General features: G+C 39.0%; 1 protein-coding gene across 1 annotated transcript in view; it reads left to right on the forward strand.

The window, feature by feature from the left end:
* Positions 1 to 772: 772 nt before the first annotated feature.
* Positions 773 to 27,808, forward strand: part of ACER3 (alkaline ceramidase 3) — a 184,772-nt gene continuing 157,736 nt past the window's right edge. The window contains exon 1 of the mRNA XM_019449899.2: positions 773 to 964. Within this exon, the coding sequence (XP_019305444.1) occupies positions 862 to 964 (103 nt within the window). The 5' untranslated portion in view covers positions 773 to 861. The remainder of the gene's footprint in view (positions 965 to 27,808) is intronic.

Consider the following 27,808-nt stretch of genomic DNA (forward strand, 5'->3'; position numbering starts at 1 on the left):
GAAGAAGGGGAGGCTGTTGGTTGCCTGGAGGGTAAGGGCACAATTATAGGTAGACAGTAGAAACCTCTGGGTTTGGAAGCCTGAACTGAGGCAGGCAAGCTCTGCTTTAGTTGAATTCTTTTACAGGATCTGAATGCCCTCACCCTCAACCTCCCCGCCCCCGCCTTTTTTTTTTTTTTTTTTGCTCCAGGGTTGTTGCCCTTTCCCTTTGTTCCCAAGAGACACTTACTTATATCTTTATCAGAAAAGCACTGTTTATTTCCTAGGAGTCCCCGGGGCTGGGAGAGTTCTGTTTCTGGGTTCCGTTTGAGGCCTGCGGTCAAAGGAAGACGCTGAGAAAGACGCTGTGCCTCTGCACAGGTTTTATCAAGCCAGGGCTTGCCGATGGCTTCAACCCAACCCGCCTTAGTTTAATCAAACCACACACACAGACACACACATACAAAGAGATAGAGTCTCTGACACGTCCAGACAGAAAACAGCCTCAGGGATATCAGAAACCCCAAGCCTACAGCCAGGGGCGTGTCTGGGCGGGACAGGCAGCCTGGGTAACCGTCGTCCCGGTGACCTGATCACAGCCCTTTCCTGGGAAAAGGACCCCCCCCCCCGCCCCCCCCAGGGGAACCCCTGTGGCCTCGGGGTGGGCGGGGCGCCGCCTGGCGAGGGCGGCCTGGAGGCGCCGGTGGGCGGGGTCTCCCGCCGGGCACTGCCGCTGACGGAGCCGGCCCCTCCCCTAAGGGAGAGAGGGTGGGCGGAGCGTTCGGTGGGCGCGAGAGCAGGGCCCGAGCCGGCCTGGGAGCTTGCCGAGCCGAACGCGGCCAGCGGAGCGCCTGGGCGGCGGCGGCGGCGGCTGCGTGCGCGATGGCTCCGGCCGCGGACCGCGAGGGCTACTGGGGCTCCACGACGTCCACGCTGGACTGGTGCGAGGAGAACTACGCGGTGACCTGGTACATCGCCGAGTTCTGTGAGTGCGGGCGCCCGGGCCTGAGGCGGGAGGCAGGGAGGGAGGGCGCCGGTCCGAGGGGAGACGCCGCGTGAGGAAAGCGGAGGGCGGACCTGGCCGCCCAGGGAGGCACCAGGCCTGGCTGGGGAGGTGGAGTGGGGAGCCCCGGCCTGGGGGCAGGAATGGGAGCTCTGCCGAGGAGGGGAGCGGATGGGGGAATCCAGTGTGTCGGGTGAGGCGTGCGGGTGTCCGAACGGGTTGGGGAGGGTTGAGTTTGGGGATCGGAAGAGAAGTGGGGAGCCCCCCGCTGGACCTGAGGGGAGGCCTGAGGGGCAGGACTGGGGATGGGAATTCCTTTATGACGGGAGCAGTGGGGCAGGCTGGGGCGGCCCTAGAGGAGGTGGGGAGAGTGGAGGATTCTGCTCGTTAGAATGAGGGCCTGGGACACCTGCTCCTACTGTTGCTGCCACCACCTTCGGCCTTAAGGGCACAGGAGAAGGGAACAGGTCCTAACTTAGTCTCACTCCAAACGTGGAAACTCCCAGGTCTTTTCCTTCCTCTTTCTCTGTTTTCGTCGGACCTCTTCGTCACCTCCAGGGAAGGTGTCGGGCTCACAGGAGCCAGGAGCACAGGGGACCAAGTCCCTGTGCCACTCTGCCTGCTTCCTTTCCTACTACCTAAGGGTTAGAGTTCATTTGAGGACACTACTTCCACTGATTGCACCTTCTGAGGACTTGGGGAAAAATCCTTCTCCAACTGCTTGCCCCTGACAGGCACCAATTGCCCCCTAGGTAGGTAGGTAGGTAGGTGTGTGCGTGTGCGTGTGCGTGTGTGTGTGTGTGTGTATTGCCCCAGCTCTTACTCCACTAGGTAGGTAGGTATGTAGGTAGGTAGGTAGGTGTGTGTGCGCGTGTGTGTGTATTTCCCCAGCTCTTACTCCACTAAGTTAGGAGAGCACAGGAAAAATCTGCCATTTCTTTTATGCACTTTACGTGGGTTAAGTTTTGAGAGCACAGTGTTTTTTTTTTTAATTTTTTTTTTTAATGTTTATTTATTTTTGAGACAGAGAGAGACAGAGCATGAACAGGGGAGGGGCAGAGAGAGAGGGAGACACAGGATCGGAAGCAGGCTCCGGGCTCTGAGCCATCAGCCCAGAGCCCGACGCGGGGCTCGAACTCACGAACCGTGAGATCGTGACCTGAGCTGAAGTCGGACGCTCAACCGACTGAGCCACCCAGGCGCCCCGAGAGCACAATGTTTGATCCTTCTTCCGGTACCTACCTGTTTCTGGCAAAGTATAGAGAATATATATATATATTTTTTTTTTCTTTTTTTTTTTTATTATTATTATTTTTTTTTTTGGCTATTACTGCTGCCTTTTAATTGGACCCACTTTCTCAGGGCATGAAGCAACTCTTCTTAGCTAACCTTCCCATTGCTACCGCCTTTTCCCAGACATTTGTTTGGCTTTGTAGGGAAGAGGCAAGAGTTTCGTGCCAGCTGATCCCACTTGATTCTCTTCACAGTAGTTGACTAAATAAAAAAAGAAACCCGAACTCTTGTTAGTGTTCAAGATTTTAAACCATTCCTTTGAAACCATGATTTGGGCTGAGAGTCACGTTTCCTGAACTACTAAAGTAATAATAATGGAAGAATATGGGCAGAGGGATCACTTGTAGTATAATTACTTGGCAGCCCAAATGTTGGCAAGGAAGCGCTTTACCAATTTGTTGTTAGATCATGTTGGCAAGCCCACACCTGGTCCAGAGAAGGTCTGTGAGAGGAAGGGACTTAAAATCATGCTTTCTGAACTGGAAGCGTGTAACATGGAAGAACAACATGAAGACATTGCCATGGTCTTCAAACATTGGATGGGCTGTCATACAGAGCAGTTAAACTTTCTAAATTTCTCTAGAATGTGGAATTAGAGTATATGGATGGAAACTAACAGTAAGGGGAGAGATTTTGCTTCAGCCTAAGGAAACCTTTTAACTGAAGATAAGCATGGAATGGCTTGCCTGGAGGTGGAGGTCACTGGAAGTGTTGAAACAGACATTACTGAACTAACTCACATGAGTATTTCATGAGGAATTATTTAGTAAAGAAAAGGGGTTGGCTTTAGTTGACCTTTAGGCCCTTTGCATATTTATGGGTGGATATAAGTAATAATGGCTCTTAGTTTAGAACCAAAGATTAGAATCAAGAGAAAACTGACGGTTAAGTCATGTGAGCTATGAGGGTGCAAGATAGCTGTTCTGCCAGATAGCTGTGAGAAATGGGAAATGGCTTTTGGTCTTAATGTCCTCAGAGGAGGAAACTGAGAAGACTGCAGGGTGGGTTTTGACATAGGAATCAAGGGTTGCAAGAAGAGAGTAAGTGAATGTTGGCTGCCCTTTGCACATGTGCCTTGGGAGAAAATTATTTGGAGGAAGTTGAGGTCAAGTCTTTTTACCCAGGAAGCAGAGGGTATCCATCATTTTTTGGAGTAAGAGAATTTAATCTTTGAAGAATATGCAGGTTAATAATGATGTGTTTAAAATAAATACAGTCATATCATTATCATGATATTTACATTAATGATAGGAATAGTAAAGATAATGATGATAATAGCCATATGTAAGTGCTTACTGTGTACCACACTTTGCTAAGCACTTCCTCTTCTCCCTTTCAATCTTTACCTAATGTTGCAAAGAGTGGTGTAGAGATGGTGTTTAAGTTGAGGTCTGATTCTAAAGCTAAGTCATACAGAGAAAGACAGATACCATATGTTTTCACTCTTATGTGGATCCTGAGAAACTTTACAGAAGACCATAGGGGAGGGGAAGGAAAAAAAAAAAAGAGAGAGAGGGAGGGAGCCAAACCACAAGAGACTCTTAAAAACTGAGAATAAACTGATGTTTGATGGGGGGTGGGAGGGAGGGGAGGGTGGGCGATGGGCATTGAGGAGGGCATCTGTTGGGATGAGCATTGGGTGTTGTATGGAAACCAATTTGACAATAAATTTCATATTAAAAAAATAAATAAATAAAAATAAATAAAGATTAAATGAGATAAAAAAAAATAAAGCTACTATATCTTGTACTATCACACACTCATTGTTTTGTCCCTGCATGCAAGAGGTAAGGACAGGAGAAATAGAATACTGTCACAAAGGACAAATTGAATAATTATTCATGAACCCCGTCTTTCAGCACTAGGCTGTGTGTATTTGGAGTAATAAAAAGAGGAGTTTGGGGAATTGCATGTTCAGATATGGCAGCAGTTCTTAGTCACTGAAATACCAGAAAATCTTTCTTCTTAACATCACCCAAGATCATTTCAAATTCCTTTTCTGTTTTTTTTTCATTTTTTTTTTCCAAATTCCTTTTTTGTTTGAACAGATTGTAAAAGGTAGAGGTTTTCTCTTTAGTTGTGAAATAATGTGTTCCTTGATGTGCCAGAAGTTATAGGTACAGGCAGTCCTCACTCTTTATAGTTGTGTAGGACAGCACAAAGGACCTTGCAAGTTAAAACCTGGCAAAGTAGTCTTAATAATCAATGGGAAAACTTATGATTGTTTTGTCATCTTTAAAATTTTTTTGTCAAGCACTATAAACTCTCTTATTGTTGGTTATAGATATATAGAGAAATGAAAAAATAGTAAAACTAATGTTTAGTATATTATAATTTAGAACATCATCCTTTTCTCACAACCACTTTCTTCATTTATGTTGGTAAGTTTGTCTTCATTAAGTTCCTCTGGCTGCATATCTAGAGTCTCTGGGATGGCAGCAGTCAACATTGTCAGTGTCGGCGGTTTCTTCAATAATTCCATTTATGTTTGATTGGAATTTCACTTCCAACATTATCACTTTTTGTTTCTTTGCTACACTTTCATCATTATTGGCCATTTCCCTCTTTTGATTATTCATGTTTGTAAAATATCACCTACATTCATCACCAGAGACAAGGAAGCAACTCAGCTACATGCCTTGCTGTCTGTACGTGAACTGATTAACAGATGTGCAATGAATAATCACCAACAGTTTTTGCTTTGATGTCTTATCCATTGTTAGATATTTAGGCAGTTGGGGTGCCTGGGTGGCTCTGTAGTTAAGTGTCCGACTTTGGCTCAGGTCATGATCTCATGGCTCATGAGTTCGATCCCCGTGTCAGGCTGTGTGCTGACAGCTGGGAGCCTGGAGCCTGTTTCAGATATTCATTCTCTCTCTCTCTCTCTCTCTCTCTCTGCCCCTCCCCTGCTCACACTCTCTTTCTCCAGAACAAATAAACATTAAGAAAAAAAAAATTAGGGGCGCCTGGGTGGCTCAGTCGGTTGAGCGTCCGACTTCAGCTCAGGTCACGATCTCACGGTTCGTGAGTTCGAGCCCCACGTCGGGCTCTGGGCTGATGGCTCAGAGCCTGGAGCCTGCTTCCGATTCTGTGTCTCCCTCTCTCTCTGCCCCTCTCCCATTCATGCTCTGTCTCTCTCTGTCTCAAAAATAAATAAACATTAAAAAAAATTAAAAAAAAAAAAAGAAAAAAAATTAAAAAAAAAATTTAGGCAGAGAGATAATTTTCTCTCAACACTTTAAATATGTTATTCATTGTCTCCTGGCTTTTATCGTTGCTGATGAGAGGTCTACCATTAGCTTAATTTTTGTTCCTTCGCAGTTTATTTTGTCAAATCCAGCAACAGACTTTGAAAGAAGTGACTTTTCAAGTCAGTTAGGCGCTGATTGTGTTGTGCTTCCATTATTTACATAGTGATTTGTGGACTGAACACCTAGTCGTGAAGTTTGCACTATATTCAGTCACTCACGGTTAATGTACTGTGGTACCTGAAATTTGAATTGTGTTGTTGGGGAATTGGAATTATTTAACTAAACTGTGTACCTGGAATTTGTGCATATTAGAACTCTTTAAAGTGAAGATTTCCTGTGCATTTCTATTCTTTACAACATTCCTAGTGAGTAGGTATGTGGACTTCCCACTTTATTGATGCAGGAAGTTAAGTAAACTGCTCAGCATCATACAGGTATTAAGTGGCAGAAATGGTATTCAAATATGGGTCTGACAATTCTTTCTACTAACACATAGTTCTGTGGGAAGTGGAATTTCAAGCACTGGTAGTTTCATGGAAGAAATGTTACCTAAAGGGAGGTGGAAAGGAATCCTCTGTTTTAATTATGGTCTCAGAGGAGAATTACCCAGATAAACTATAGTGTATAGAATATGCAACTATATAAAGTCACCTGTTCAAGGTGGCTGATAGGCCAGTGGGGGTATAAATAGGTAAGTACTATTAGGCATTTTCTGTTTTCAAGGGAAACGCATTACTCAAAATGTACTTGAAAGAAGAATGTCCCAAATTGATGTATTATGAAGAAGGGTTTATTGGAAAGCCAAAAAAAATTATAATTTCTAATTATGGGTTTTATAGAGGTTACCTCAGTCTGAGGGGGTAACTTAGTAAGACTTTCATGAATGGGGAGAATGGGTGGTAACTTCTGGTAGGACCATCCAGCCATCTCCCTTTTGTCCTTGGGCTAGAATGATTCAATCTGGGTAGATACCATCCTTCTCGTAGCTTTGTTGTCCCCCTCCCCATCCTATTCATAGGAATTGGACAGAAGCAAAGTAGGACAACCCTCAGTTTTTATACCATTATTATGGGATTTGCTCAGATGAGTTTTTTCTTTGACACTATAGCACAAGACCAGAGAGGCTTCAACCAGCCTCTCTCCCATACACATATGCCACTCAAGGCATCTAGCTGCTAGTGGCTCATTGCTACCTTTCTTTTCCTTTCCTTTTTCCAGGCCCCCTCCCACCCATCTTCTCTGAATTGTAGCCTCAAGTAAGTGAGTGTGTGCTTCAGGCTTCTTTTGGTCCTGGAGTTCTGTGGGCTGGCAGAGGTGATACTCCTGTCACCTAAGGAAGGCAGTCATTTTCCTGAGGGTTATTGACAGGCAAGCAGCACTGCCTCACACATAGCTCAAAGTAATAAGTCAACTGAAGACTGAAGGCCAAGTGAAGGGCCAAATTCAGTGTACAAAAATATTTAGATTTAATATGTACAAGTCAAAGATTGCCAGTAAATTGTTTCCAGTGCTGTGATGGATGTATATATGTGGTGCATTGGAATACAAGGAGAAGTTACTTGTTAAGAGCTTAAGGTATAAAAGCTTTACAGTGTTAACACTCGAGGAACTGCCATACAGTTTATTTATTTATTTAAATTTGTTTAATTGTGCAAAAATGCACATAGAATAAAATTTACCATTTTAACATGTATAGCTTAGTAGTGTTAAGTACCTTCATGTTGTCTTGCAGTGAATCTCTAGAACTCTTCATTTTGCAAAACGGTAACTCTGTATCCATTAAATAACTGCCCATTCCTTCTTCCTCCCAGACCCTGGTGACCACTCTTCTACTTTCTGTCTCTGTCAATCTAGGTGTCTCATATAAAGACAGTGCTGTCTTTGTCTTTTTGTGACTGGCTTGTTTTATATCTAGCATAGTGTCTGTGTAGGTCAATCCATGTTGTAGCATTAGTTAGAATTTCCTTCTTTTTAAAGCCTGAATAAAACTCCATTATGTATATATACTACATTTTGCTTATCCATTCCTCTGTTGATAGACATATGGGTCGTTTCCACCTCTTGGCTATTGTGAATAGTGCTGCCATGAACATGGGTGTACAAATATCTCTTTGTGACCCTAAAGTGGAATTGCTGGATCATATGGTGACATAGCAGCTATTTAAACCTGTTCATTAGAAAGAAATCCTTTTATTATTTTCTTTCTTGGGTCCCATGAATTTATTATTATTATTACTTAAATTGTAATTTATTATTACTTATATGTAAGTTGTTAATGTACTTTATCTCCATCTTAATTAAATAAAGGTGCATGTAACTGCCAGAGGAGTTCTAGTCACTGTTACCACACTGTATTGATCCACGTGAGGTATGTAATGTCTTGATATAATTCTAGTCCAAAATAAAACAGCATAATATTTTCACTAAAGCCTGGTTGTGGATAAATATGATTTTTGAAATATTGAAAATAGTAGAAATAACAATAGCGAACATTATGAGACAGTTAATAGATGCAAAGCTCTATGTGTATAGGATCTCATTAGAATCCCTATTATAATCCTTATAATAGCTCTTTTATTTTTATTTATTTATTTTTTTTAATAATAGCTCTTTTAAGTGAGATTCTTGTTAGTTGTCTTATTTTACAAGTGTGGAAATTGAGGGCTCATAGAGGGGTTAAATAATTTTGTACAAAGTTGTTCACTTTGCAGGTGGCAGAGCCAGGATTTGAACTCACATAATCTGACTCTAGAGCACATTCTCCTTCCTTCCTCTCTTTTTCTTTTTTACTTTTAAAATTAGCTTTTCGTGGGGCGGCTGGGTGGCCCAGTCAGTTAAGTGTCTGATTCTGCTGTCAGCACAGAGCCCACTTCAGATCTTCTGTTCCCCTCTTTCTCTGCCCCTCCCCCCCTCAAAAATAAACATTTTTTAAAAATTAGTTTTTTGAGGCATAATTTACTTAAAATGCATCCATTTTAAGTGTATAGTTTGAAAAATTTTGACAGGTGTATATATCTATGTAACCACCATTGCAGTCAAGACGTAGATTTTCTATCACCCTAAAAAAGTTACCCAGCAGAGCACTTAGTTGTAACCATATAGTATACTGCTTGATCTCTGAGATAGGTACTGTTATAATCCTAATTTGCAGTTGAAGACATTAAAGTTTAGGAAGATTAAATAACTTGCATAACTTGCCCTCGGTCACACACTATTTTTTTTAAATGTTTATTTATTTTTGAGAGATAGAGAGACAGAGAATGAGCAGGGGAGGGACAGAGAGAGAGGGAGACACAGAATCTGAAGCAGGCTCCAGGCCTCGAGCTGTCAGCACAGAGCCCAATGCGGGGCTTGAACTCAAAAATCGTGAGATCATGGCCTGAGCCAAAGTTGGATACTCAGCTGACTGAGCCACCCACGTGCCCCTTGGTCACACACTATTAAGTGGCAGAGCCTCAGTGACCCAGGAGCCTTTTGATTCCAAAGATATGCTCTTAATACCATACTATGTTGCCTCCCTTCATTACTACTTTTTCAGACCTCAGTGGGTCCAGGGACCTCAGATTGGGAACTAGTGGTCTGATGCTTTCATTTTACTTGTAAGAAGAAAGACCTTGAGTATTGAAGTGATTTGCCTAAGATTATGTTACAAATTAGTGGTAAAACCTACGCCAGAATCCATATTCAGTAGTTTTTCAGGGAAATGGTAGCTGCTGAGGAAGATGATGTCAGTGTTGCTGATGTCCTATTGTTAATGAGTTACCAGATCATAGGACTTCCTCAGAAGGAAAAGAGCTCCCAATGGGCTAATTTTTGTGGTGAAGATACCTAACATCTATAGTATGCTTTACAGCAGTGCTTCTCAGAGGTAAATGTGCATGTTAATTACCTTGAGATCTTGTTAAAGTGCATATTCTGATTAAGTAGGTGTGGAATGTGGCCTTAGATTCTGCATTTCTTATAAGTTCTCAAGTGATTCCAGTCCTTCTGGTCTGGAGCTATACTTGGAAGAACAAGGGTTCAGGTTCACAAAGCACGTTTAATTCTTTTTTTCCTGTGGTGTGTAGGTGTTATCCCTGTTTGTATGTAAGGAAACCAAGTTCAAAAGGATAAGTGATTTGTTCAGGATCATAGGGCTGGTACTGGAACCTATGTTTCTAACTTTGAAAACCAAGCTAGGTGTTGAAACCCTCCAGCCCCCCATTCACAGTAACAAGACTGAAAACACTGCATGTGAAGGAGAGCTTGGAAGTGATTGTCCTGGGTAGTAAGCAAAATTGAACTTAAAATTGAACTTACTTTTTCATTTCAAAAAGTTTTCATTCTCATTTGCTCCTAACACTTTTGCCAAGCTCAAACCAAACCACTTTTTAGACTTAAGTCTGTAGTTAGTAGTGTTTAGTAGTACTTGAAGTCTGAGAACATTTTGAAGTCTCATCCTGACTTAGTTTTACCCATGTTGTCAAAGATACTAACTAGGAAGAATTGTCATTTGGTAGCACATGTTGGAAGAAATGATAGATTTTTATTGTTTTAATGGAACAGTAATTGGTGGGTGGGTAAATAAGAAGAACAAATACCTCAAATAGTAAATTGGGGAACTTTACTAAGCCAGAATACATAGAATAGTGAACATTTAAATGAAAATCTTGTCCAGTGCATTATTATCTTAGGTTAAAATTTTAAGTTGTTTCTTTGATTTTGGGTTCACCCTGTTCCTTTGCCAACTGTTTCCCAGTCAGTGGGGGGGAAAAAAAACCCCTGACTTGGAGGGTTTTAGGTAATGCAGAGAGCATTTTAAAAGAAGTAGGGGCATGGAGACACATTTTAGGACCCAGCAAAATGATAGAGCCCAAAAGAGACAGCAAAAGCAGTTAATGGGGACACAAAAGTCCTACATGTTTTACTGTGGGGAAAGTACATAGTATAATGACTTGGAGTCTGAATCAAGATTCCTATTTGTTGCATCGAATGTTGTGACTTTGGGCAGATCCCTTAATCCTTCTTTGTATCAGTGTATTTTCTTTTTTTTTTTTTTTTTAATTTTTTAATGTTTATTTTTGAGAGAGAGAGAGCGAGCGAGCATGAGCAGGGGAGGGGAGGAGAGAGAGAGAGGAAGAAACAGAATCCAAAGCAGGCTCCAGGCTCTGAGCTGTCAGCACAGAGTCCGACGTGGGGCTTGAACTCACAGATCATGACCTGAGCCGAAGTTGGATGCTTAACCTACTGAGCCACCCAGGCACCCCATGTATCAGTTTATTTTCTATAATATGAAAATAATGATATCCAAGAGGGCTATGAGAATTAAATGGCATGATACACTTGAAAGTGTACAGTGAGGTGAAGTGCCTAGAAAATACTAGGTGCGCAAAAAATGTTAGTTGAATTCCCTAATTCAGCTGAGCCTGGGTGGCTCAGTTGATTGACCAGCTCTTGGTTTTGACTCAAGTCATGATCTCATGGTTCATGAAATTGAACCTTGTGTGGGGCTCTGCACTGACAGTATGAAGCCTGGTTGGGATTCTCTTTCCCTCTCTCTCCCTCTCTCTCTGCCCCTTCCCTGTTTATGCTGTGTGCATGTGCTCGTTCTCTCTCAAAATAAACAAATATTAAAAAAAATATTAGTTGAATTGGGATTTAGTGAAAATAAGTTTAAAAAAAAATCATACTGTGTTATAGTTGTGGCCTCCTCATCTGTGATGGTTAATTTTTTCTGTGAACTTGGCTAGGCTTTCGTATCCATTTATTTGATCAAATACTAATCTAAGTGTTGTTATGAAGGTATTTTATAAATGTGATCAACATCGACAATCAGTTGACTTTAAGTAAAGATTACTTTCAGTAATATGGGTGGGCCTCATCCCATACGTTGAAAGGCCTTAAGAGCAAACACTGAGTTTGGGGGAGGTAGAGAAAGGTTAAACTTTTCTGGGGGGACATCTCCTCCTTGACCTAATTGACTCCTTGCTTTAGTGGGCCTTTCCTCTCTTCTCTTTTCCTCCCTTTCATCTTTCTTTCATTTGTTTGAATATATTAAGAATATACCAGAATTTTTAGATGTTTTCAGTGGGATTGCTTTTGCACATGATGTTCCCTTGTCATTTGTAGCTGCATTCTCTCAGTGGATACCTCTCTTCTATTATTATTATTATTATTATTATTGTTGTTGTTATTATTATTATTTAATCTTTATTTTAAGTAGGCTCCATGCCCATCGTGGGGCTTGAACTCACCATCCTGACATCTAGAGTTGCATGCTCTACCGACTGAGCCAGCCAGGAGCCCCAGTGGATACCTCTTTAAACCTTGATTGATTATTCCTTACACTTAGGTGCTTCTGTTTTCCTTAAAGGACTTTCTGTTGACAGAAGGATAGAGACCGAATTCTAACATGGCATGAAAACCCCTTTTTTTAAATGAATATCTTTACAACAAAGTCAGAAGAATTTTGCAGTCACTATCTGTTCAACTATTGTCTAGATTCTACTATTAATGTTTTATTATGCTTTGTTTTGTTGCATGTCTACCCAGTTGTCCATTCTTCTATCAGTTCATTTTAATTTTTGACATTATTAATTTCAAAGTAAATTGCAAACATCTTTATACTTTCCCCTAAATCCTTCAACATACATATCATCAATTAAAGTTCAATTCTTTGTTTTTTTTCTTTGGAGGTAAAACTTATATTTGAAGTAATGCGCAGATCTTAAATGTATATTTGCTGAATTTCAAGAAATTGAGACATTTGTGTAATCAAAACCTCTATTAGAATATGGAACTTTAGCATCAAGTGAGAAGGTTCTTCATGCCCCTTCCCTGTTAATTCTTACCTCCACCTTCCCCTTCTCTTCAGGGCTACCACTATTCTGATTTTTTTCCCCCACCATAGATTAGATGTGCCTGTTCTAGAACTGCATTTAAGTGGAGTCAAACAGTATTTACTGTTTAGTATAAGATTTCTTTCTTTTTTTTTTTTTTTTTTTTAAGTTCCTTTATTTATTTTGAGAGATAGAGCGTGTATGCATGCACATTGGTTGGGGAGGGGCAGAGAGAGAGAGAGAGGGAGAGAGAGGATCTCAAGCAGCCTCAGTGCTGTCAGCGCAGAGCCTGACAGGGGCTCAGTCTCAACAAACCATGAGATCATGACCTGAACCAAAATCAAGAGTCAGATGCTCAACTGATTGAGCCACCCAGGCATTCCTGTGTAAGACTTCTTTCACTCAGCATAATGTTTTTGAGATTTCACCAATGTTGCATGTATTGGTAATTCCTTTTTATTGCTGGGTAATATTCCATTGTATGAATGTACCACAGTTTATTGATTTACCTATTGATGAACACCTCGCTGTTTTAAGGTTTGATAATTATGTATAAAGCTGCTATGAACATTCTTGTACAGGTCGTCTTGTGGATATGTATTTTCATTTCTCATAGGTAAATACTGAGGGTTGGAATAACTGGGTCATAGGTGGTTGTGTGTTCAGTTTTATTAGAAACTACCAGATCTTTTCTCAAAGTGGTTGTAACGTTTTACATTCACAGCATTTCATCCACTTCCTGACTAACATTTGGTTAGTCTTCAATTTTTGCCATTCTGGTGGTTGTGTACTTTTAGCTCATTGTGGTATCCAGCTTATTCTAAACTCTTCAGTCTGTGTTCCTCCTTTTCCCAATAATTCCTGCTTTCCCTACTTACACTGTACTTTTGCCAAAACAGCCTGTTTACGTATTACATTTATACTCCTGTGCACCTTTCATTGTATGTGTTCTTCCCATGAGAGATAATAAATTGTTTTTTCTTATTTATTTATTTATTTATTTAATAAATTGTTTTTTGAAGCCATCAAGTTTGGGGGGTGGTTTGTTATTCAGCAGTAGGTAACTGAAACAGTGTCTAAAGTTGAGTTTTGAGCAATTTTGATTTCCTGTTGTGTAAACTCCGAGTATGCCAAATTACATCATGCTTTTTATTCTTAGAAGATGAAACTTTAAAAAGAATAATAAAGTTTAATATAGGCCCTCTATCTGAAGATTTCAAAGAATTTTTATAAGCATCATTTTATTTATCCCTATAATGTACTCATGAGACTCAAAAGAGGTATTTTGCCCAGTGAAAGTACATAAGTACTTCAAGGTTGAAATAATTCAATTGCAAGACTGGAAAAATCTTTGACTCATAATAGGTGTGGACTCTTTTAAAGTACTTTAACTTTTCAGAGCAAGCTGCAAGAGGAAAGACTGAATGAACTCAGAAAACAAAACAGAACTCTAAAAATTATGCATGTTAAAATCTTGATACTGTTATAAAAATTGTTTTATGATTGGAATTCATTCATTTACTCATTTATACAAAATGATAAGGAGGTATTCTAGATACGATAGTATTCCCGAAATGAAATATATGGTTTTAGGCTATTTTACCTGCTGGGTAGCAATCCCTCCTCCACCCTCCCCACCCCCCTTGTAAAGTAGACATGAGGACAGTCTGGTTTTATTGTCTGAAATCCAGTTGGTCACTGGAGTTCACTCAGTCTTGCCAATCAGATGGATGTTCTCTATTCTTTCACTATTGTAGGAATGTCCAACTTAAAGCTTGACAATTGAAGAGAATTATGACCTTGATAAAGGAGGACTGTTCTTTGGTTAAGAGCATTCATTAAATAAAAATAATAGCTCCCTCTTTGCCTTTCCCTCATTCCATATTCTTCCTTTTTCTCCAGAGGTAACTGCTATCCTTAATTTAGTGTTTATCATTTCCTACCTTTTTACCACTGTGTGTTTCTAAAGAATATACTGTTTAGGTTTGCTTGTTTTAATTTTACATAAGTGGAATTGTACTATATATATATGTATGTGTGTGTTTGTGTGTGTGTGTGTGTGTCTGTGTGTGTGTGTGTATTCTTCAACTTGCTTTTTTCACTCAATTTGTGGTCAAATGTGTATCATCCATATTCCCAAGAATCCTCTCTGTTGATAGGTTTAGCTATAGTTCATTTATTTTTACTGTTTAGAATTCCACTATATGAATATATTGATTTATCCATTCTTCAGTCATTGGATATTTTGTTGTTTTCAGGTTTTCGCTGTTAAAAATGTTATAACATTTTTGTACATCATCTGGTACACACAAATTTGAGAGTTCTTGTGTCTATTGAGTAGTATAATGGTTAGATTGTAGGGCATGCCCATATTCAACTTTTACTAGATCTGAAGTGCTCAAGCTTTTTTTGTCTCATCTCCTTTATACATTTAAAAATTGTTGAGGACCCTGAAGAGCTCTGTGAGTTAAATCCTTTGGTATTTACTGTATTAGAAGTTAAAATAAAAAGATTTAAATTTTTTATTAATGCACTTAAGATTCATGCTTGTGAGAAATGAGATTTCACCATGTTGTATCAGTTTATTCCTTTTTATTTAATTTTTTAAAAATTTTCAAAAGATTATTTTTGTTATCTCCACACCCAGTGAGATTTAACCATGTTGTTGTATCAGTAGTTTATTCCTTTTTTATTTAATTTTTAAAAACATTTTTTAAAGATTATTGTTCGGTTATCTCCACACCCAACGTGAGGCTTAAATCCACAACCCCAAGACCAAGTGTTGCATGCTGCACCAGCTGAGCCAGTCAGGCACCCCAATGGTTTGTTCCTTTTTATTGCTGAGTAGTAGTCTACTGTATGGAATATACTAGTTTGTTTATCCATTGTCCTGTTGATGGACACCAGGACTATTTCCAGTTTTTGGCTATTGTGAATAAAACTGCTGTGAACATTTTTATACAAATCTTTTCATGGATATATATTTTCTTTTCTTTTCCTTTCTTTTTAAGTTTATTTATTTACTTTGAGAGATACAGCGTGATTGAAGGAGGGGCAGAGAGAGAGAGAGAGGCCGACAGAGAATACCAAGCAGGCTCTGCACTGTCAGTAAGGAGCCCAGCCCGATGCAGGGCTTGAACTCACGAAACTATGTGTGGGTCATGACGTGAGCCAAAACCAAGAGTCCAACGCTTAACCAACTGAGCCATCCAGGTGCCCCAGCATAGACATACATTTTCATCTTTCTTGGGTAAATTCATGGGAGTGGAATTGCCAGGTCATAGAGTTGGTTTCCGTTAAAAGACTGCAGGACTTTTTTCCAAAGTGATATCTCATTTTATTATAGAAGTTTTAGGTGTTCCACATCCTCAACAACATTTGGTGTTATTCTTTTTGAAAATTTTATCCACTCTGGACTATATGTAGTGGTCTCTCATCGTGGTTTTAATGATCATTTACCTGATGAATAAAGATGTTGAGCACATTTTCATTGCCTCTTGGACATTCCTGTATCTTCTTCTGTGAAGTGCCTTTTGCCCATTTAAAAATCTGTTGTCTTTAAAATTTTTCTTTTTAAAAAAAATTTTTTTTTTAAACATTTTATTCATTTTTGAGACAGAGAGAGACAGAACATGAATGGGGGAAGGTCAGAGAGAGAGGGAGACACAGAATCCGAAACAGGCTCCAGGCTCTGAGCTGTCAGCACAGAGCCCGACGTGGGGCTCGAACTCACGGACCATGAGATCATGACCTGAGCTGAAGTCGGACGCCCAACTGACTGAGCCACCCAGGCGCCCCTAAAATTTTTCTTAATTGAAGTATAGTTAACATACAAAGTTTATTAGTTTCATGTGTGTAACATAGTGATTTCAACATTTATATATATTATGGAATGCTTGTCATGGTAAGTGTAGTTGCCATTTGTCACCATCCAAAGCTATTAGAGTATTATTCCCTAGGCTGTACTTTTTTTCATCCCCATGATTTATTTATTTTATAACTGAAACCTCTTAATCTTATTGAAATCTGGTACCTCTTAATCTTATTGAAATATTTCATCTATTCCCTCATCCCCTTCCCCTCTGGCAACTACCAGTTTGTTCTTAGTATTTATGAATCTGGTTTTGTCTGTTTTATTTTTTAGATTCCCCATATAAGTAAAATCATATGGTATTTGTATTTGTCTGACTTATTCCACTTAGCATAATACCCTCCCTGTAGGTCCATCCATGTTGTCAAAAATGGCAAGATTTCATTCTTTTTTATGGCTACGTAATATTCATTTGTGTGTGTGTGTGTGTGTGTGTGTGTGTGTGTGTGTGCATCCACATCTGTTTATCCATTCATCTTTCAATGGATACTTGGATTGCTTCCATATCTTGGCTGTTATAAATGTTGCAATAAACAGAGGGGTGCATATATCTTTTTTAATTAGTTTTTTCATTTTCTTTCTCTACCCCGAAGTAGAATTACTGAATTTTATGGCATTTTTTTTTTTTTTTTAATTTTTGGAGGAACCTCCATACTGTTTTCTGTAGTGGCTGCACCAATAGTATACAAGGGTTCTCTTTCCTCTATATCCTCACCAATGCTGTTCTTTCTGGTCTTTCTGATATTAGCGATTCTGACTGGTGTGAGGTGATAATCTCATTGTAGTTTTGATTTGCATTTCCCTTATGATGAGTGATGTTGAGCACCTTTTCATGTGTCTGTTGGCCATCTGGATATCTTCATTGGAGAAATGTCTATTCAGGTACTCTGCCCACTTTTCAATTGGATTTCTTAGAGTTTTTTTGGTGTTGAGTTGTATGAATTCTTTAACATATTTTGGATATTAACCCCTTATCAGGTATATCATTGTAAATATCTTCTCTCATTTAGTATGTTGCCTTTTCATGTTGTTGATGGTTTCCTTTGCTGTACAAAAACTATACATATTTAAAGTGTATGATTCGCCAAATTTTGACAGATGTACTCCCATGAACTCATCACCACAATCAAGATTTGAACATACTCATCCCCCAAAGTTTCCTTGTGCACCTTTGTTGTTTCATTGGTGGTTTCAGGTAGGAGAGTAAATCTGGTCATTGTTATTCTATCTTGGGTGGAAGTGTAATGTGCATTACTTTTAATTCTGTCATTTATATAGCCCATCTTGCTTGTTACTGTTCTCTATTAGAATAATCTTTCTTGCTTATATGGCAAGCTGGCTGCATTAGGCATCTTCATAAAATTGTTCTACCAGCTATGAGACTGGTACAAAGCCATGTGTACCATCAGTAAATGGTTTGCTTCTTTAAGAGATTGGACAGGAGTGCCTGGGCGACTCAGTTGTTAAGCGGCTGCCTCTTGGTTTTAGCTGAGGTCGTGATCTCATGGTTTGTGAGATCAAGCCCTGCGTCAAACTCTGCTCTGAAAATACGAAGTATGCTTGGGATTCTCTCTCTCTCCTTCTTTCTCTACCCCTCCCCTGCTTGCACCCCACCCTCCCCACACTCTCTCTCTCTCTCAAAATAAATAAATAAACTTAAAAAAGAGAGAGATTGGATAAAATATGGCCCTAATTTTTAAAAAATATGAAATTTAAACTATAGAATTTATGCTTTAAAATCTATTTTGTTTCGGGGTGCCTAGGTGGCTCACTTGGTTAAGCATCCAACTTTGGCTCAGGTCATGATCTCATGGTTCATGAGTTCAAGCCCCGAGTCAAGCTCTGTGCTGACAGCTCAGAGCCTGGAGCCTGCTTCAGATTCTATGTCTCCCTATCTCTCTCTCTGCCTCTCCTACCCCTCTCTTTTTCTTTCTCTCTCAAAAATAAATAAACATTAAAACAATTCTTTTAAAATCTATTTTGTTTCTTTTGCGTGGCATTTTTTTTCCAGGCTTTTATTGTCAGCTATTGTGTACTCTTATGTTTAAGGTGTTTATCTTGTAAATAGCAGATAGCTGTCCTCTTATTTTTGTAATTTTTTAAAAATTTTATTTTAGAGAGAGAGAGCATGGGAGAGGGGCAGAGGGAGAGAGAAAGAGAATCTTAAGCAGGATCCATACTCACCATGGAGCCCGACGTGGGGCTCAATCCCACGACCGTGGGATCATGACCTGAGCCGAAATCAAGAGTTGGACTCTCAACCAACTGAGTCACCCAGGCGCCCTTCTCTTATTTTAAAAATTCAGTCTCATTTTCTATCTCTCTGTGATTACTGATTTACCCTGATTACTGATACATTTTTATTTATTTCCACCCTTTTTAATGCTTTTTATTCTATATTCTCCTGTATTTCTTGCCTTCTTTTGGCCGTGATAGGTTTTTTTAAATTCCTTTCTCCTTTCTGCCAGATTGGAAGCTACTGGTTTGTTCTAGTTCTTTTTTACTGGTGCTTACTTAAACATTTTTTGAATACATGTTTGACTTAAAATACAAACTTTTCTTCTCCTTTTGGATAATTCAAATAAGCTACTTTAAGTTTGTATATGCTCCTCCTAAGTTACATGCTATTGTTATTTAGTATGTATTAGTCTTTGATGCATAACAAATTTCCACAAATGTAGTGGTTTAAAGCAACACAAATTTATAATCTCACATTTTCTATAGGGTAGAAGTGTGGGCCTGACTTGGTTCTTTGCTGAGTCTTACAAGGCTGCAATCAAGGTATTGGCTAGGGCTGTGGTCTCATCTGAAGCTTGAATAGAGAGGACTTCATTAGCAGAATTTGGTTCCCTGTGGTTGTAGAATTGAGGCTTCAGTTTCTTGCTGGCTTTTGGTTGGAGGATACTCTTCGCTCCTGGAGGTTGCCCTCAGTTCCTTGCTATATGGAACCTCTAAAATAGGCGAAATAAAATAAAATAGGTGACTTAACAATGTTGTGGCTTGCTTCTTCAATGCCAGCTCACTATGGAACAACTTTCTTACTGTTTTTCTGTACTAGTGGGTGGTTACTTTTCTGTTTCACTTAACTACTGAGGAGGTAGTCCCTCATGCATCTCATATAGATGATCTCAGATCCAGTTCCCATCCTCCCATGGTCCAGTGCCTCATTTCTTATTCCTATGTGAGCGCTGAAACTCTACCTCCTATGGTAATGAGAAAGGCAATTCACTGCCATACCTGTTTCTGTCTGTAGGACAGTCATAACCAGGTATCATATTAATTTTCACATTCTTCTCAATTTTTCCCTCTGGGAATTACCTTTAGTCTTTTGGGAGTTGAGCTGTGCATTGAAAAATATATTATTAAACTTTATCTAGCATATCTAGGTATTTGTAATGAGAGGATTTTTGGGTTATCTGCCATATTGCTCAAGAGCTATGTCTTCATTTTCTTTTAGCTAAAGATTTATACATTTCAAAACTGGAAACAGTATTAACTATATATACATATAAAATATGTATACTTACAGATGTATAAGATAAGAGTTTCTGATAATCAGTTTTGCCCATGTGGAATGTAGAATTGAGAAGTATAATGGAGAAAGACTTTCATAATCCGGCCTTGATGACTTTTCTGATGTAATCTCTTGCCTCTCTAAACACTTGCACTTTATACTTCAGCAGTATAATTCAGCTTTTATTTCCTCCAACACAGACTGCAGCTTCATAGTTTCCTGTGTTTGCATACATTATTCTTTCTGTCCAGAACGTCCTGTTTATCTCTCTCATTTCTCTTTACTTGGTTAATTCAGCCTTTTTTTCTTTACATTCATTTTTTTCTCTTAAGCATTTTTAATTATTATATTTTTCATTTTTAAAGGTTCTGTTGTTTCCTTTTCACATCTGCCTGACAACTTTTGATAATTTTTTTCTTTGGTTATTTTTTATTGCTTTCTTTTATTTCTTTAAACATCAAACATATTTAATGTCCTATATCCTTAAATTTCAGTGTCTTTCATCTTTGCTTGTCTGTTTCTGTTGCTTGTTGTTTCACTGTTCTTCCTTTATGGTTGCATGTTTCCTTATGTTTTCTTGTGATTTTTTTTTTTTTTCCTTTGAGGGAGAGTGCAAGTGAGCGAGGGGCAGAGAGAGAGAGACAGAGAGAGAGAGGGAGAGAGAGAGAAAAAGAGAAAGAGAAGCAGGGCTCACCCAGGGCTCGTGTTTTACCTGAAGCGTGGCCCATGTTCACCTGGAGCAGGGCATGAGCTCACCCAAAATGGGGCTTATGCTCACCTGAAGCGGGCTCGTGCTCACCCAATATGGGACTCGAACTTACAAACTGTGAGAACTCATGAACTGAGCTGAAGTCAGGTGCTTAACGACTGAGCCACCCAGGTGCCCTGTGTTCTTGTGACTTTTGACCATGAGTTCATTTTTTTGCAGACTTGGGAAATCTTTGAGGCCATGTTAGATTGTAAAGTCTATGAAAGGAGGGCCCTTGTTCATTGCTGTATCATAGGGCTTCTTACAATGTTTACTACATGAGTATTTCACTAAATATTGAATGAATGATGTGTGTACATTTCCCATAGTATTGTAATTATTTATATATATGCCTATATTCTCCACTATATTGATAATGCCTTAAGTTAAAAATCTTTTTAGCTTTAACTCCGTATCCATAGCACTTAGCACAGTATCTAATATAGATTAAGTTCTCAGTAAATGTTAAACCAGTGAGAAGTTGCTTGACATAATTCTGACCATTGTAATCTATAAGAATAAAAAAGATTTATTTTTGCCTGGTTATCATTTTGAAGCCATTATCTAGTGGAGGCACTAGAGAAATGATGAATCAATTCAGGTAACCAGTAGTATGCCTTCATCATGATTGATTAAAACAGAACCTTTTTCCAGACTGAACTACAAAGTCAGAACTTTTTTTCTTTTAAGTTTATTTATTTGAGTAATCTCTACCCCTAACATGGGGCTTGAACTCATGACCCCAAGATCAAGGGTTGCATGCTTTTCCAACTGAGCCAGCCTGGTGCCCCTAAAACCAGAACTTTTAAAGTCCGGTGTCACTGAAGGCTGATTGCATCATCATCATTCACTGATTTCAAGGCATTGTGAATATACAAAGTGTTCAACAAATATTTACTAAATACCTACTATAGGTATATTACTTTGCAATGATGTATGTTCCCAATTTATGTGCTAGGTAAGGTATAAATTTTAAAATGCAAAAAGGTGACTAGCACAAAAGATAAATGATTCATTTCAGCAGTGAACAAATTGTCTTAAGACAGTATCCTTTCTTTAACCATATGGATCATGAATGAATAAATTCTATAGAGGTTGAGGTAAGTCTAGTATAGTTGCCAGAATTACATGGTTTGCTTGTCTCTTAAGAATTATTAGTATATGGGAATGCAACTCTGGAAAACAGTTTGGAGGTTCCTCATAAAACTAAAAATAGAACTACCCTACGACCCAGCAACTGCACTACTAGGCATTTATCCATGGGATACAGGTGTGCTGTTTCAAAGGGACACATGCACCCCCATGTTTATAGCAGCACTATCGACGGTAGCCAAAGTATGGAAAGAGCCCAAATGTCCATCAGTGGATGAATGCTAAAGAAGAAGTGGTGTATCTATACAATGGAGTATTACTCAGCAATCAAAAAGAATGAAATTTTACCATTTGCAACTACGTGGATGGAACTGGAGGGTATTATGCTAAGTCAGTCAGAGAAAGACAAAAATCATATGACTTCCCTCATATGAGGACTTTAAGAGACAAAACAGATGAACATAAGGGAAGGGAAACAAAAATATAAAAACAGGGAGGGGGACAAAACAGAAGAGACTCATAAATGTGGGGAACAAACTGAGGGTTGCTGGAGGGGTTGTGGGAGGGGGGTTGGGCTAAATGGGTAAGGGGCACTAAGGAATCTACTCCTGAAATCATTGTTGCACTATATGCTAACTAATTTGGATGTAAATTTTAAAAAATAAAATAAAAAAAAAAGAATTATTAGTATAGACCAACACTCATGATTGTGTCTCTCTCTCTTTTTTTTTAATGTTTATTTTTGAGAGAGACACAGAATGCGAGTGGGTTAGGGGCAGAGAGAGAGGGAGACAGAGAATCGGAAGCAGGCTCCAAGCTGTCAGCACAGGGCCCGACGCGGGGCACGAACTCACAGGCTGTGGGATCATGACCTGAGCTGAAGTTGGACACCCAACAAACTGAGCCACCAAGGTGCCCCAGTTGTATCTCTTTTATTCTCTTTCTTTTTCCATGATGTGGTGGTAGGAATACAGCTTGTTAAAGAGAAATGAGATTGAATCTAGATATTCCCACTTGGGAGCTATATGACACTGGGCAGATTCCTTAATCTTGCTATAGCTCAATTTGCTGATATGTAAAATAAGAATAAGACCTAGATCACAAAGTGATATTTTATTTTAGAAAGATTATGTAAATAATGCCACTAGTAGGTTCCAGGCGTATAAACTCAATAGATGTTAGTACTCTCCTGCTTTATATTTTTTCTTTTATTATCTAATTTGTGTGATTTTTTTTCACAGTTTCATGCTCTTTTTTTAAATAAAATAAAAATCAGCTTTAAAAATAAAAAGTTAGTGTTTAGATTAAAGGTTATGGAAAAGACCGTGGAAATATTCCAGTTATATGTGTGTGTGGGTGTAACAGTTGCTGTTCTAGTTGGATCACAGAGAAACTTTTGTTTGCTACATGGGACACTTGTCTTGGCTGACCTATCTCATTTTCTCTGCTTTTCTTTAAAGCAGTTTTTTTTAGACCTTTTAGGAGCTGACACTTGGGCAGTGAGTATCCTGAAAAAAGTCTTCCAGTGGAACTTGGCCCATAGTTATTTGGATAGAATTAGAACGGTTCATTTGAGAGATTTGGGAATTTAAAAAATGTTTTAAAAACTTGTATTTTATAATCTTTAATTTTTTCCTCACTGCTTAAAAATTTGATTTAAATTAAACACTATGTAAGGCTTTAAGTTAAATGAAATACATTCATAAACTTATATTTTACTTAATATGTTCTATTGGAACAAGTAGTTGCTTATACTGTTAAAGAATGAAATACTGCTAAACATTAACAACTAATTATATATTTTCAAAAACAATTCCACAACTCATAGCTTTTCATGTTTAGAAAATACGTGTCTCAATAATTTGTTTTCATTATTCATATTGATCTGGAAGCTGATTAAAATAAATGAATTTTTTTAAAAGTTTATATATTTTGAGAGAGAGAGAGCATGAACAAGTGTGCAAGCAGGGGAGGGACAGTGAGAGGGAGAGCGAATCCCAAGCAGGCTTGTACTGTCAACGCAAAGCCTGATGCTGGGCTTGATCCCATGCACCGTGAAATCAAGCCAAAATCAAGAGTCGGATGTTGAACTGATTGAGCCATCCAGGCGCCCAAGAAATGGATTATTTTTAATTTCATTTTCCAGAAAACTGCTTGAAATTACCAGGATGTTAAAGATAAGTAATTTAATAAATATTTAAGAAACATATTTATAACCATCAATTAGAAAGAGAATAAAGTTACTAAGATATTTAAATTACTTTATTTTACTTTAAAATTTCAATTGTTAATTATTATGATAAAATGAGAAAACATTTTACTTAATTATTTTTATTTTGTGGATTTTTTTTAAACAAAATGAAATAGGACATTTCTATCCAAATCAGTGTAAGAATAAAAGAAATAGTTTATAAAGTAGAAAAAATCAGGTTATTAGTACCCTTGCATTTGAATCCTATCTGTCTTCTACAGGCTGTGTGATCTTGTATATATTAGGGCAGATTACTTAATTTTGATTTCATTTTATTTAGCTGTGAAGTTTGATTAAAAAAATATCTTACAGATTTGTTTTGAGGATCAAGTTAGACAAAGTAATGACCTTATGCAATCTAAAGTACCATATAAAATATTTGTTAATGACTTCCTTAAGAATTCAGGATATCAGGGGCACCTGGGTGGCTCAGTCGGTTAAGCGTCCAACTTCGGCTCAGGTCATGATCTCACGGTCTGTGAGTTCGAGCCCCGCGTCAGGCTCTGTGCTGACAGCTCAGAGCCTGGAGCCTGTTTCAGATTCTGTGTCTCCCTCTCTCTCTGACCCTCCCCCATTCATACTCTATCTCTGTCTCAAAAATAAATAAACATTAAAAAAAAAAAAGAATTCAGGATATCAGATTAAGCAGTTAAATTCAAACTTTCTTTTCATCTATGAACTGAAAAAGCATTCATTTTTCTCTTTTAAAATGTCTCATTTTTTGCTATAATTAAGCTCCACCTAACACAGTATCTAAGGCCTATAATAGGTGCTCATATAATTGTGGAGTGAAGGAATGAATATGTTCAACCTCTTGTTATCTTGGGAGGCAGCCTATTTTAATTCACAGACCTATACCCTTAGGCTTGAGTCCCGTTCTGCCCCTTACTGGTTGAGCAAATGTGGATAAGTCATTTAGTCTTTTGACTCTGAGTTTCTCTAGTCTACTCCTTAACAGGGTTACTTTGGGAATCTATTGTTAGTGTATGTGAAAGTATTTATAAACTAAAAAGTAGTATAAAATTTAGAAATTTTTATTTTATTAAGATTGACAGGGATATGAGCTGAGTCATATGGCTTATTTTTACATTCATGGAAGTGTACAGAAAATAGTATTGCAAAGATTTCACAAATTTGGGTGTTCAAAAGGACTCATGTCTCCATAGAGCACATTCACCTAAGGTTTTTTATTTAAACGTAAAGGATCTTGTTTAGTAAGAGAAAGAGCGGACAAGCGTTAAGGATGTGGGGGACATTACGGGGAAACTCTAGGATTCTAATTTGTACATAGGTCTATTTCATCCCTGGATGAAACCACCAAGATTTGTGTGATAAATCTTGGGTTGAGGAGAACTCAAGGCTGAAGTTCCCAGTGGGGTATTTTTATGTTGCTCTGGTTGTGTAGTCAAGCCAGGCTGGCTAACCAGTTCTATCGTGTGAAAACCTATTAGTAAACAAACACCAAGGGAGTTTTGGACTTTATTTATTTATTTAGAAATGTTTATTTGTTGAGGGGGAGGAGGGGCAGAGAGAATGGGAGAGAGAGAATCCCAAGCAGGCTCCACACTCAGCGCAGAGCTGGACAAGGGGTTTGATCTCACGACTGCAAGATCATGACTGAAGCTGATATCAAGAGTCAGATGCTCAACCAACTGAGCCACCCAGGCACCCTGAGTTTTGAACTTTAAACAGCACATCATAAGGGTGCCTGGGTGGCTCAGTCGTTGAGTGTCCCATCATGGTCTCGCAGTTCATGAGTTCGAGCCCCGTATAGGGCTCTGTGCTAACAAACAGCTCAGAGCCTGGAGCCTGCTTCAGATTCTGTGTCTCCCTCTCTCTCTCCCTCTCTTTCTCCCCATCCCCTGCTCATGCTCTGTTTCTGTCTGTCTCTCTCAAAAAAAAAAATGTTAAAAAAAATTTTTTTAAACAACAACACATCCTAAATCTAATTGACCTTATCTTGTTCAAGAGCCAGACATTCAGATGTCCCCAGAGATGAAGATCAAGTTTTCTCAGTCTAGCTGTAAATTGACCCTACCCTACACAATTTTATTTATTTATGTATTAAAAAAAATTTTTTTTGTAATGTGTATTTATTTCTGAGGCAGAGAGAGACAGCATGAGTGGGGAAGGGGCAGAGAGAGAGGGAGACACAGAATCCAAAGCAGGCTCCAAGCTCCTAGCTGTCAGCACTGAGCCCGACGTGGGGCTTGAACTCACAAACCGTGAGATCATGACCTGAGCCGAAGTCAGTCGCTCAACCGACTGAGCCACCCAGGCACCCCTACACAATTACATTTAGAGCACCTACTGTGCACAATATATATACTATGCCTTTGAAATACCAAGAGGATTAAGGCATCATCCTTGACAACTAGAAAGATCAGAGATTAGTGAAGAAAAAAATAGAAAGTCAACAAAAGTGATATTGGCAGCTGGAGTAATAAGCCACTAACTCTGTCCAGGTGTCTAGGTGGTTTCCTGCTTGCTTATTTAAGGCTTCACTGAGGAAGTAACAATTTAGATGGCTTTGCATGGTGGGAAGAATTTTGCCAATTTCTAGTGCAAGTGCCTGGCCAAGTAGGCATTCAGAATATTTGATATATTTAATTATAATATTTATGCAACTATAGTAAGGGATAGTATATTCAAATCCATATATGATGAAAGTACAAAGCTTGTCTGGAGAACAGATGATCTAATGTGGCTATGCAAAGAATTCATGGTGATAATAGCAAAGTGATTTAGGAACAAATTATTAAAGCTCTTGGGGTACCTGGCTGGTTCAGTCACAAGAGCATGCAACTCTTGATCTCAGGGTCATGAGTTTGAGCCCCACCTTGGGTGTAGAGATTACTAAAAAAATAAATAAACTTAAAAAAATTAAAAAGCTCTTAGATGACATCTTAGTTTCAATTTTATCAAATAACAGGATATCCTATAGACCAGCAGTTCTTCAACAGTTTGGTTTTGAAACCCCTTACACTCTGCAAACTTAATTGGGGTCATCATAGAACTTTTTCCTTTTTAATTAATTTATTTTTTAATGTTTATTTATTTTTGAGAGAGAGAGAGAGTGCGAGCAGGGGAGGGGCAGAGAGAGAGGGAGACAGAATCTGAAGCAGGCTCCAGGCTCTCAGCTGTCAGCATAGAGCCTGACACGGGGCTCGAACTCATGAACTGTGAGATCATGACCTGAACTGAAGTCAGACGCTTAACCGACTGAGCCACCCAGGCATCCCTAGAACTTTAAAAGAATTTTTTTTTTTTACTGCTTATTTATTTTTGAGGGAGGGAGAGAGAGAGACAGAGAGGGAGAGAGAGAGACAGAGAGGGAGAGAGAATGTGAGCGGGGGGAAGGGCAGAGAGTGAGGGAGACACAGAATCTGAAGCAGTCTCCAGGCTTTGAGCTGTCAACACAGAACCTGATGTGGGACTGGAACTCATGAACCATGAGATCATGACTTGAGCAGAAGTCGGACATTTACCGACTGAGCCACCCAGCTGCCCCTAGAACTTTTTAATATAAGTTATACCTACCAATATTTCCATATTAGAAATAAACATAATTGGTTCACTTTTCTAACCATAGCTGCAAGCTGTTTTTTTTTTAATTAATGAATTAATTAATTTTTAAAATTCTGTGAATGTATAGTTCAGGTATCTGCCAGAGACTTGGATAGAGCTCATACATTGAATATTTGGATTCCTCTTTTCTGGCACCTTCCCATCTGAGTTTTTCCCCTTACCTTCAGGTGGCAGTGGTTGCCCTGGATTCTCTCTCTCTCTCCCTCTCTCTCTGTTCCTACCCTATTTGTGCTCTCTCTCTCTTATACTTAAAAAAAAAAATTGTTAATTGAAACTGGCTTTTTTTTTTAAATATTGTGAATGTATGGTGATGGGGAAGAATATGATGACTGTAGTGTTGTTTGGTTGCTACTGCCTTGATTTGTGCAAAGATGCCAGCATTTGTTCCTGCAATTGCTTT

This window comes from Panthera pardus, unplaced genomic scaffold, assembly GCF_024362965.1.
Source record: "Panthera pardus isolate Hobbes unplaced genomic scaffold, ASM2436296v1 HiC_scaffold_12, whole genome shotgun sequence".
Taxonomy (NCBI): Eukaryota; Metazoa; Chordata; class Mammalia; order Carnivora; family Felidae; genus Panthera; species Panthera pardus.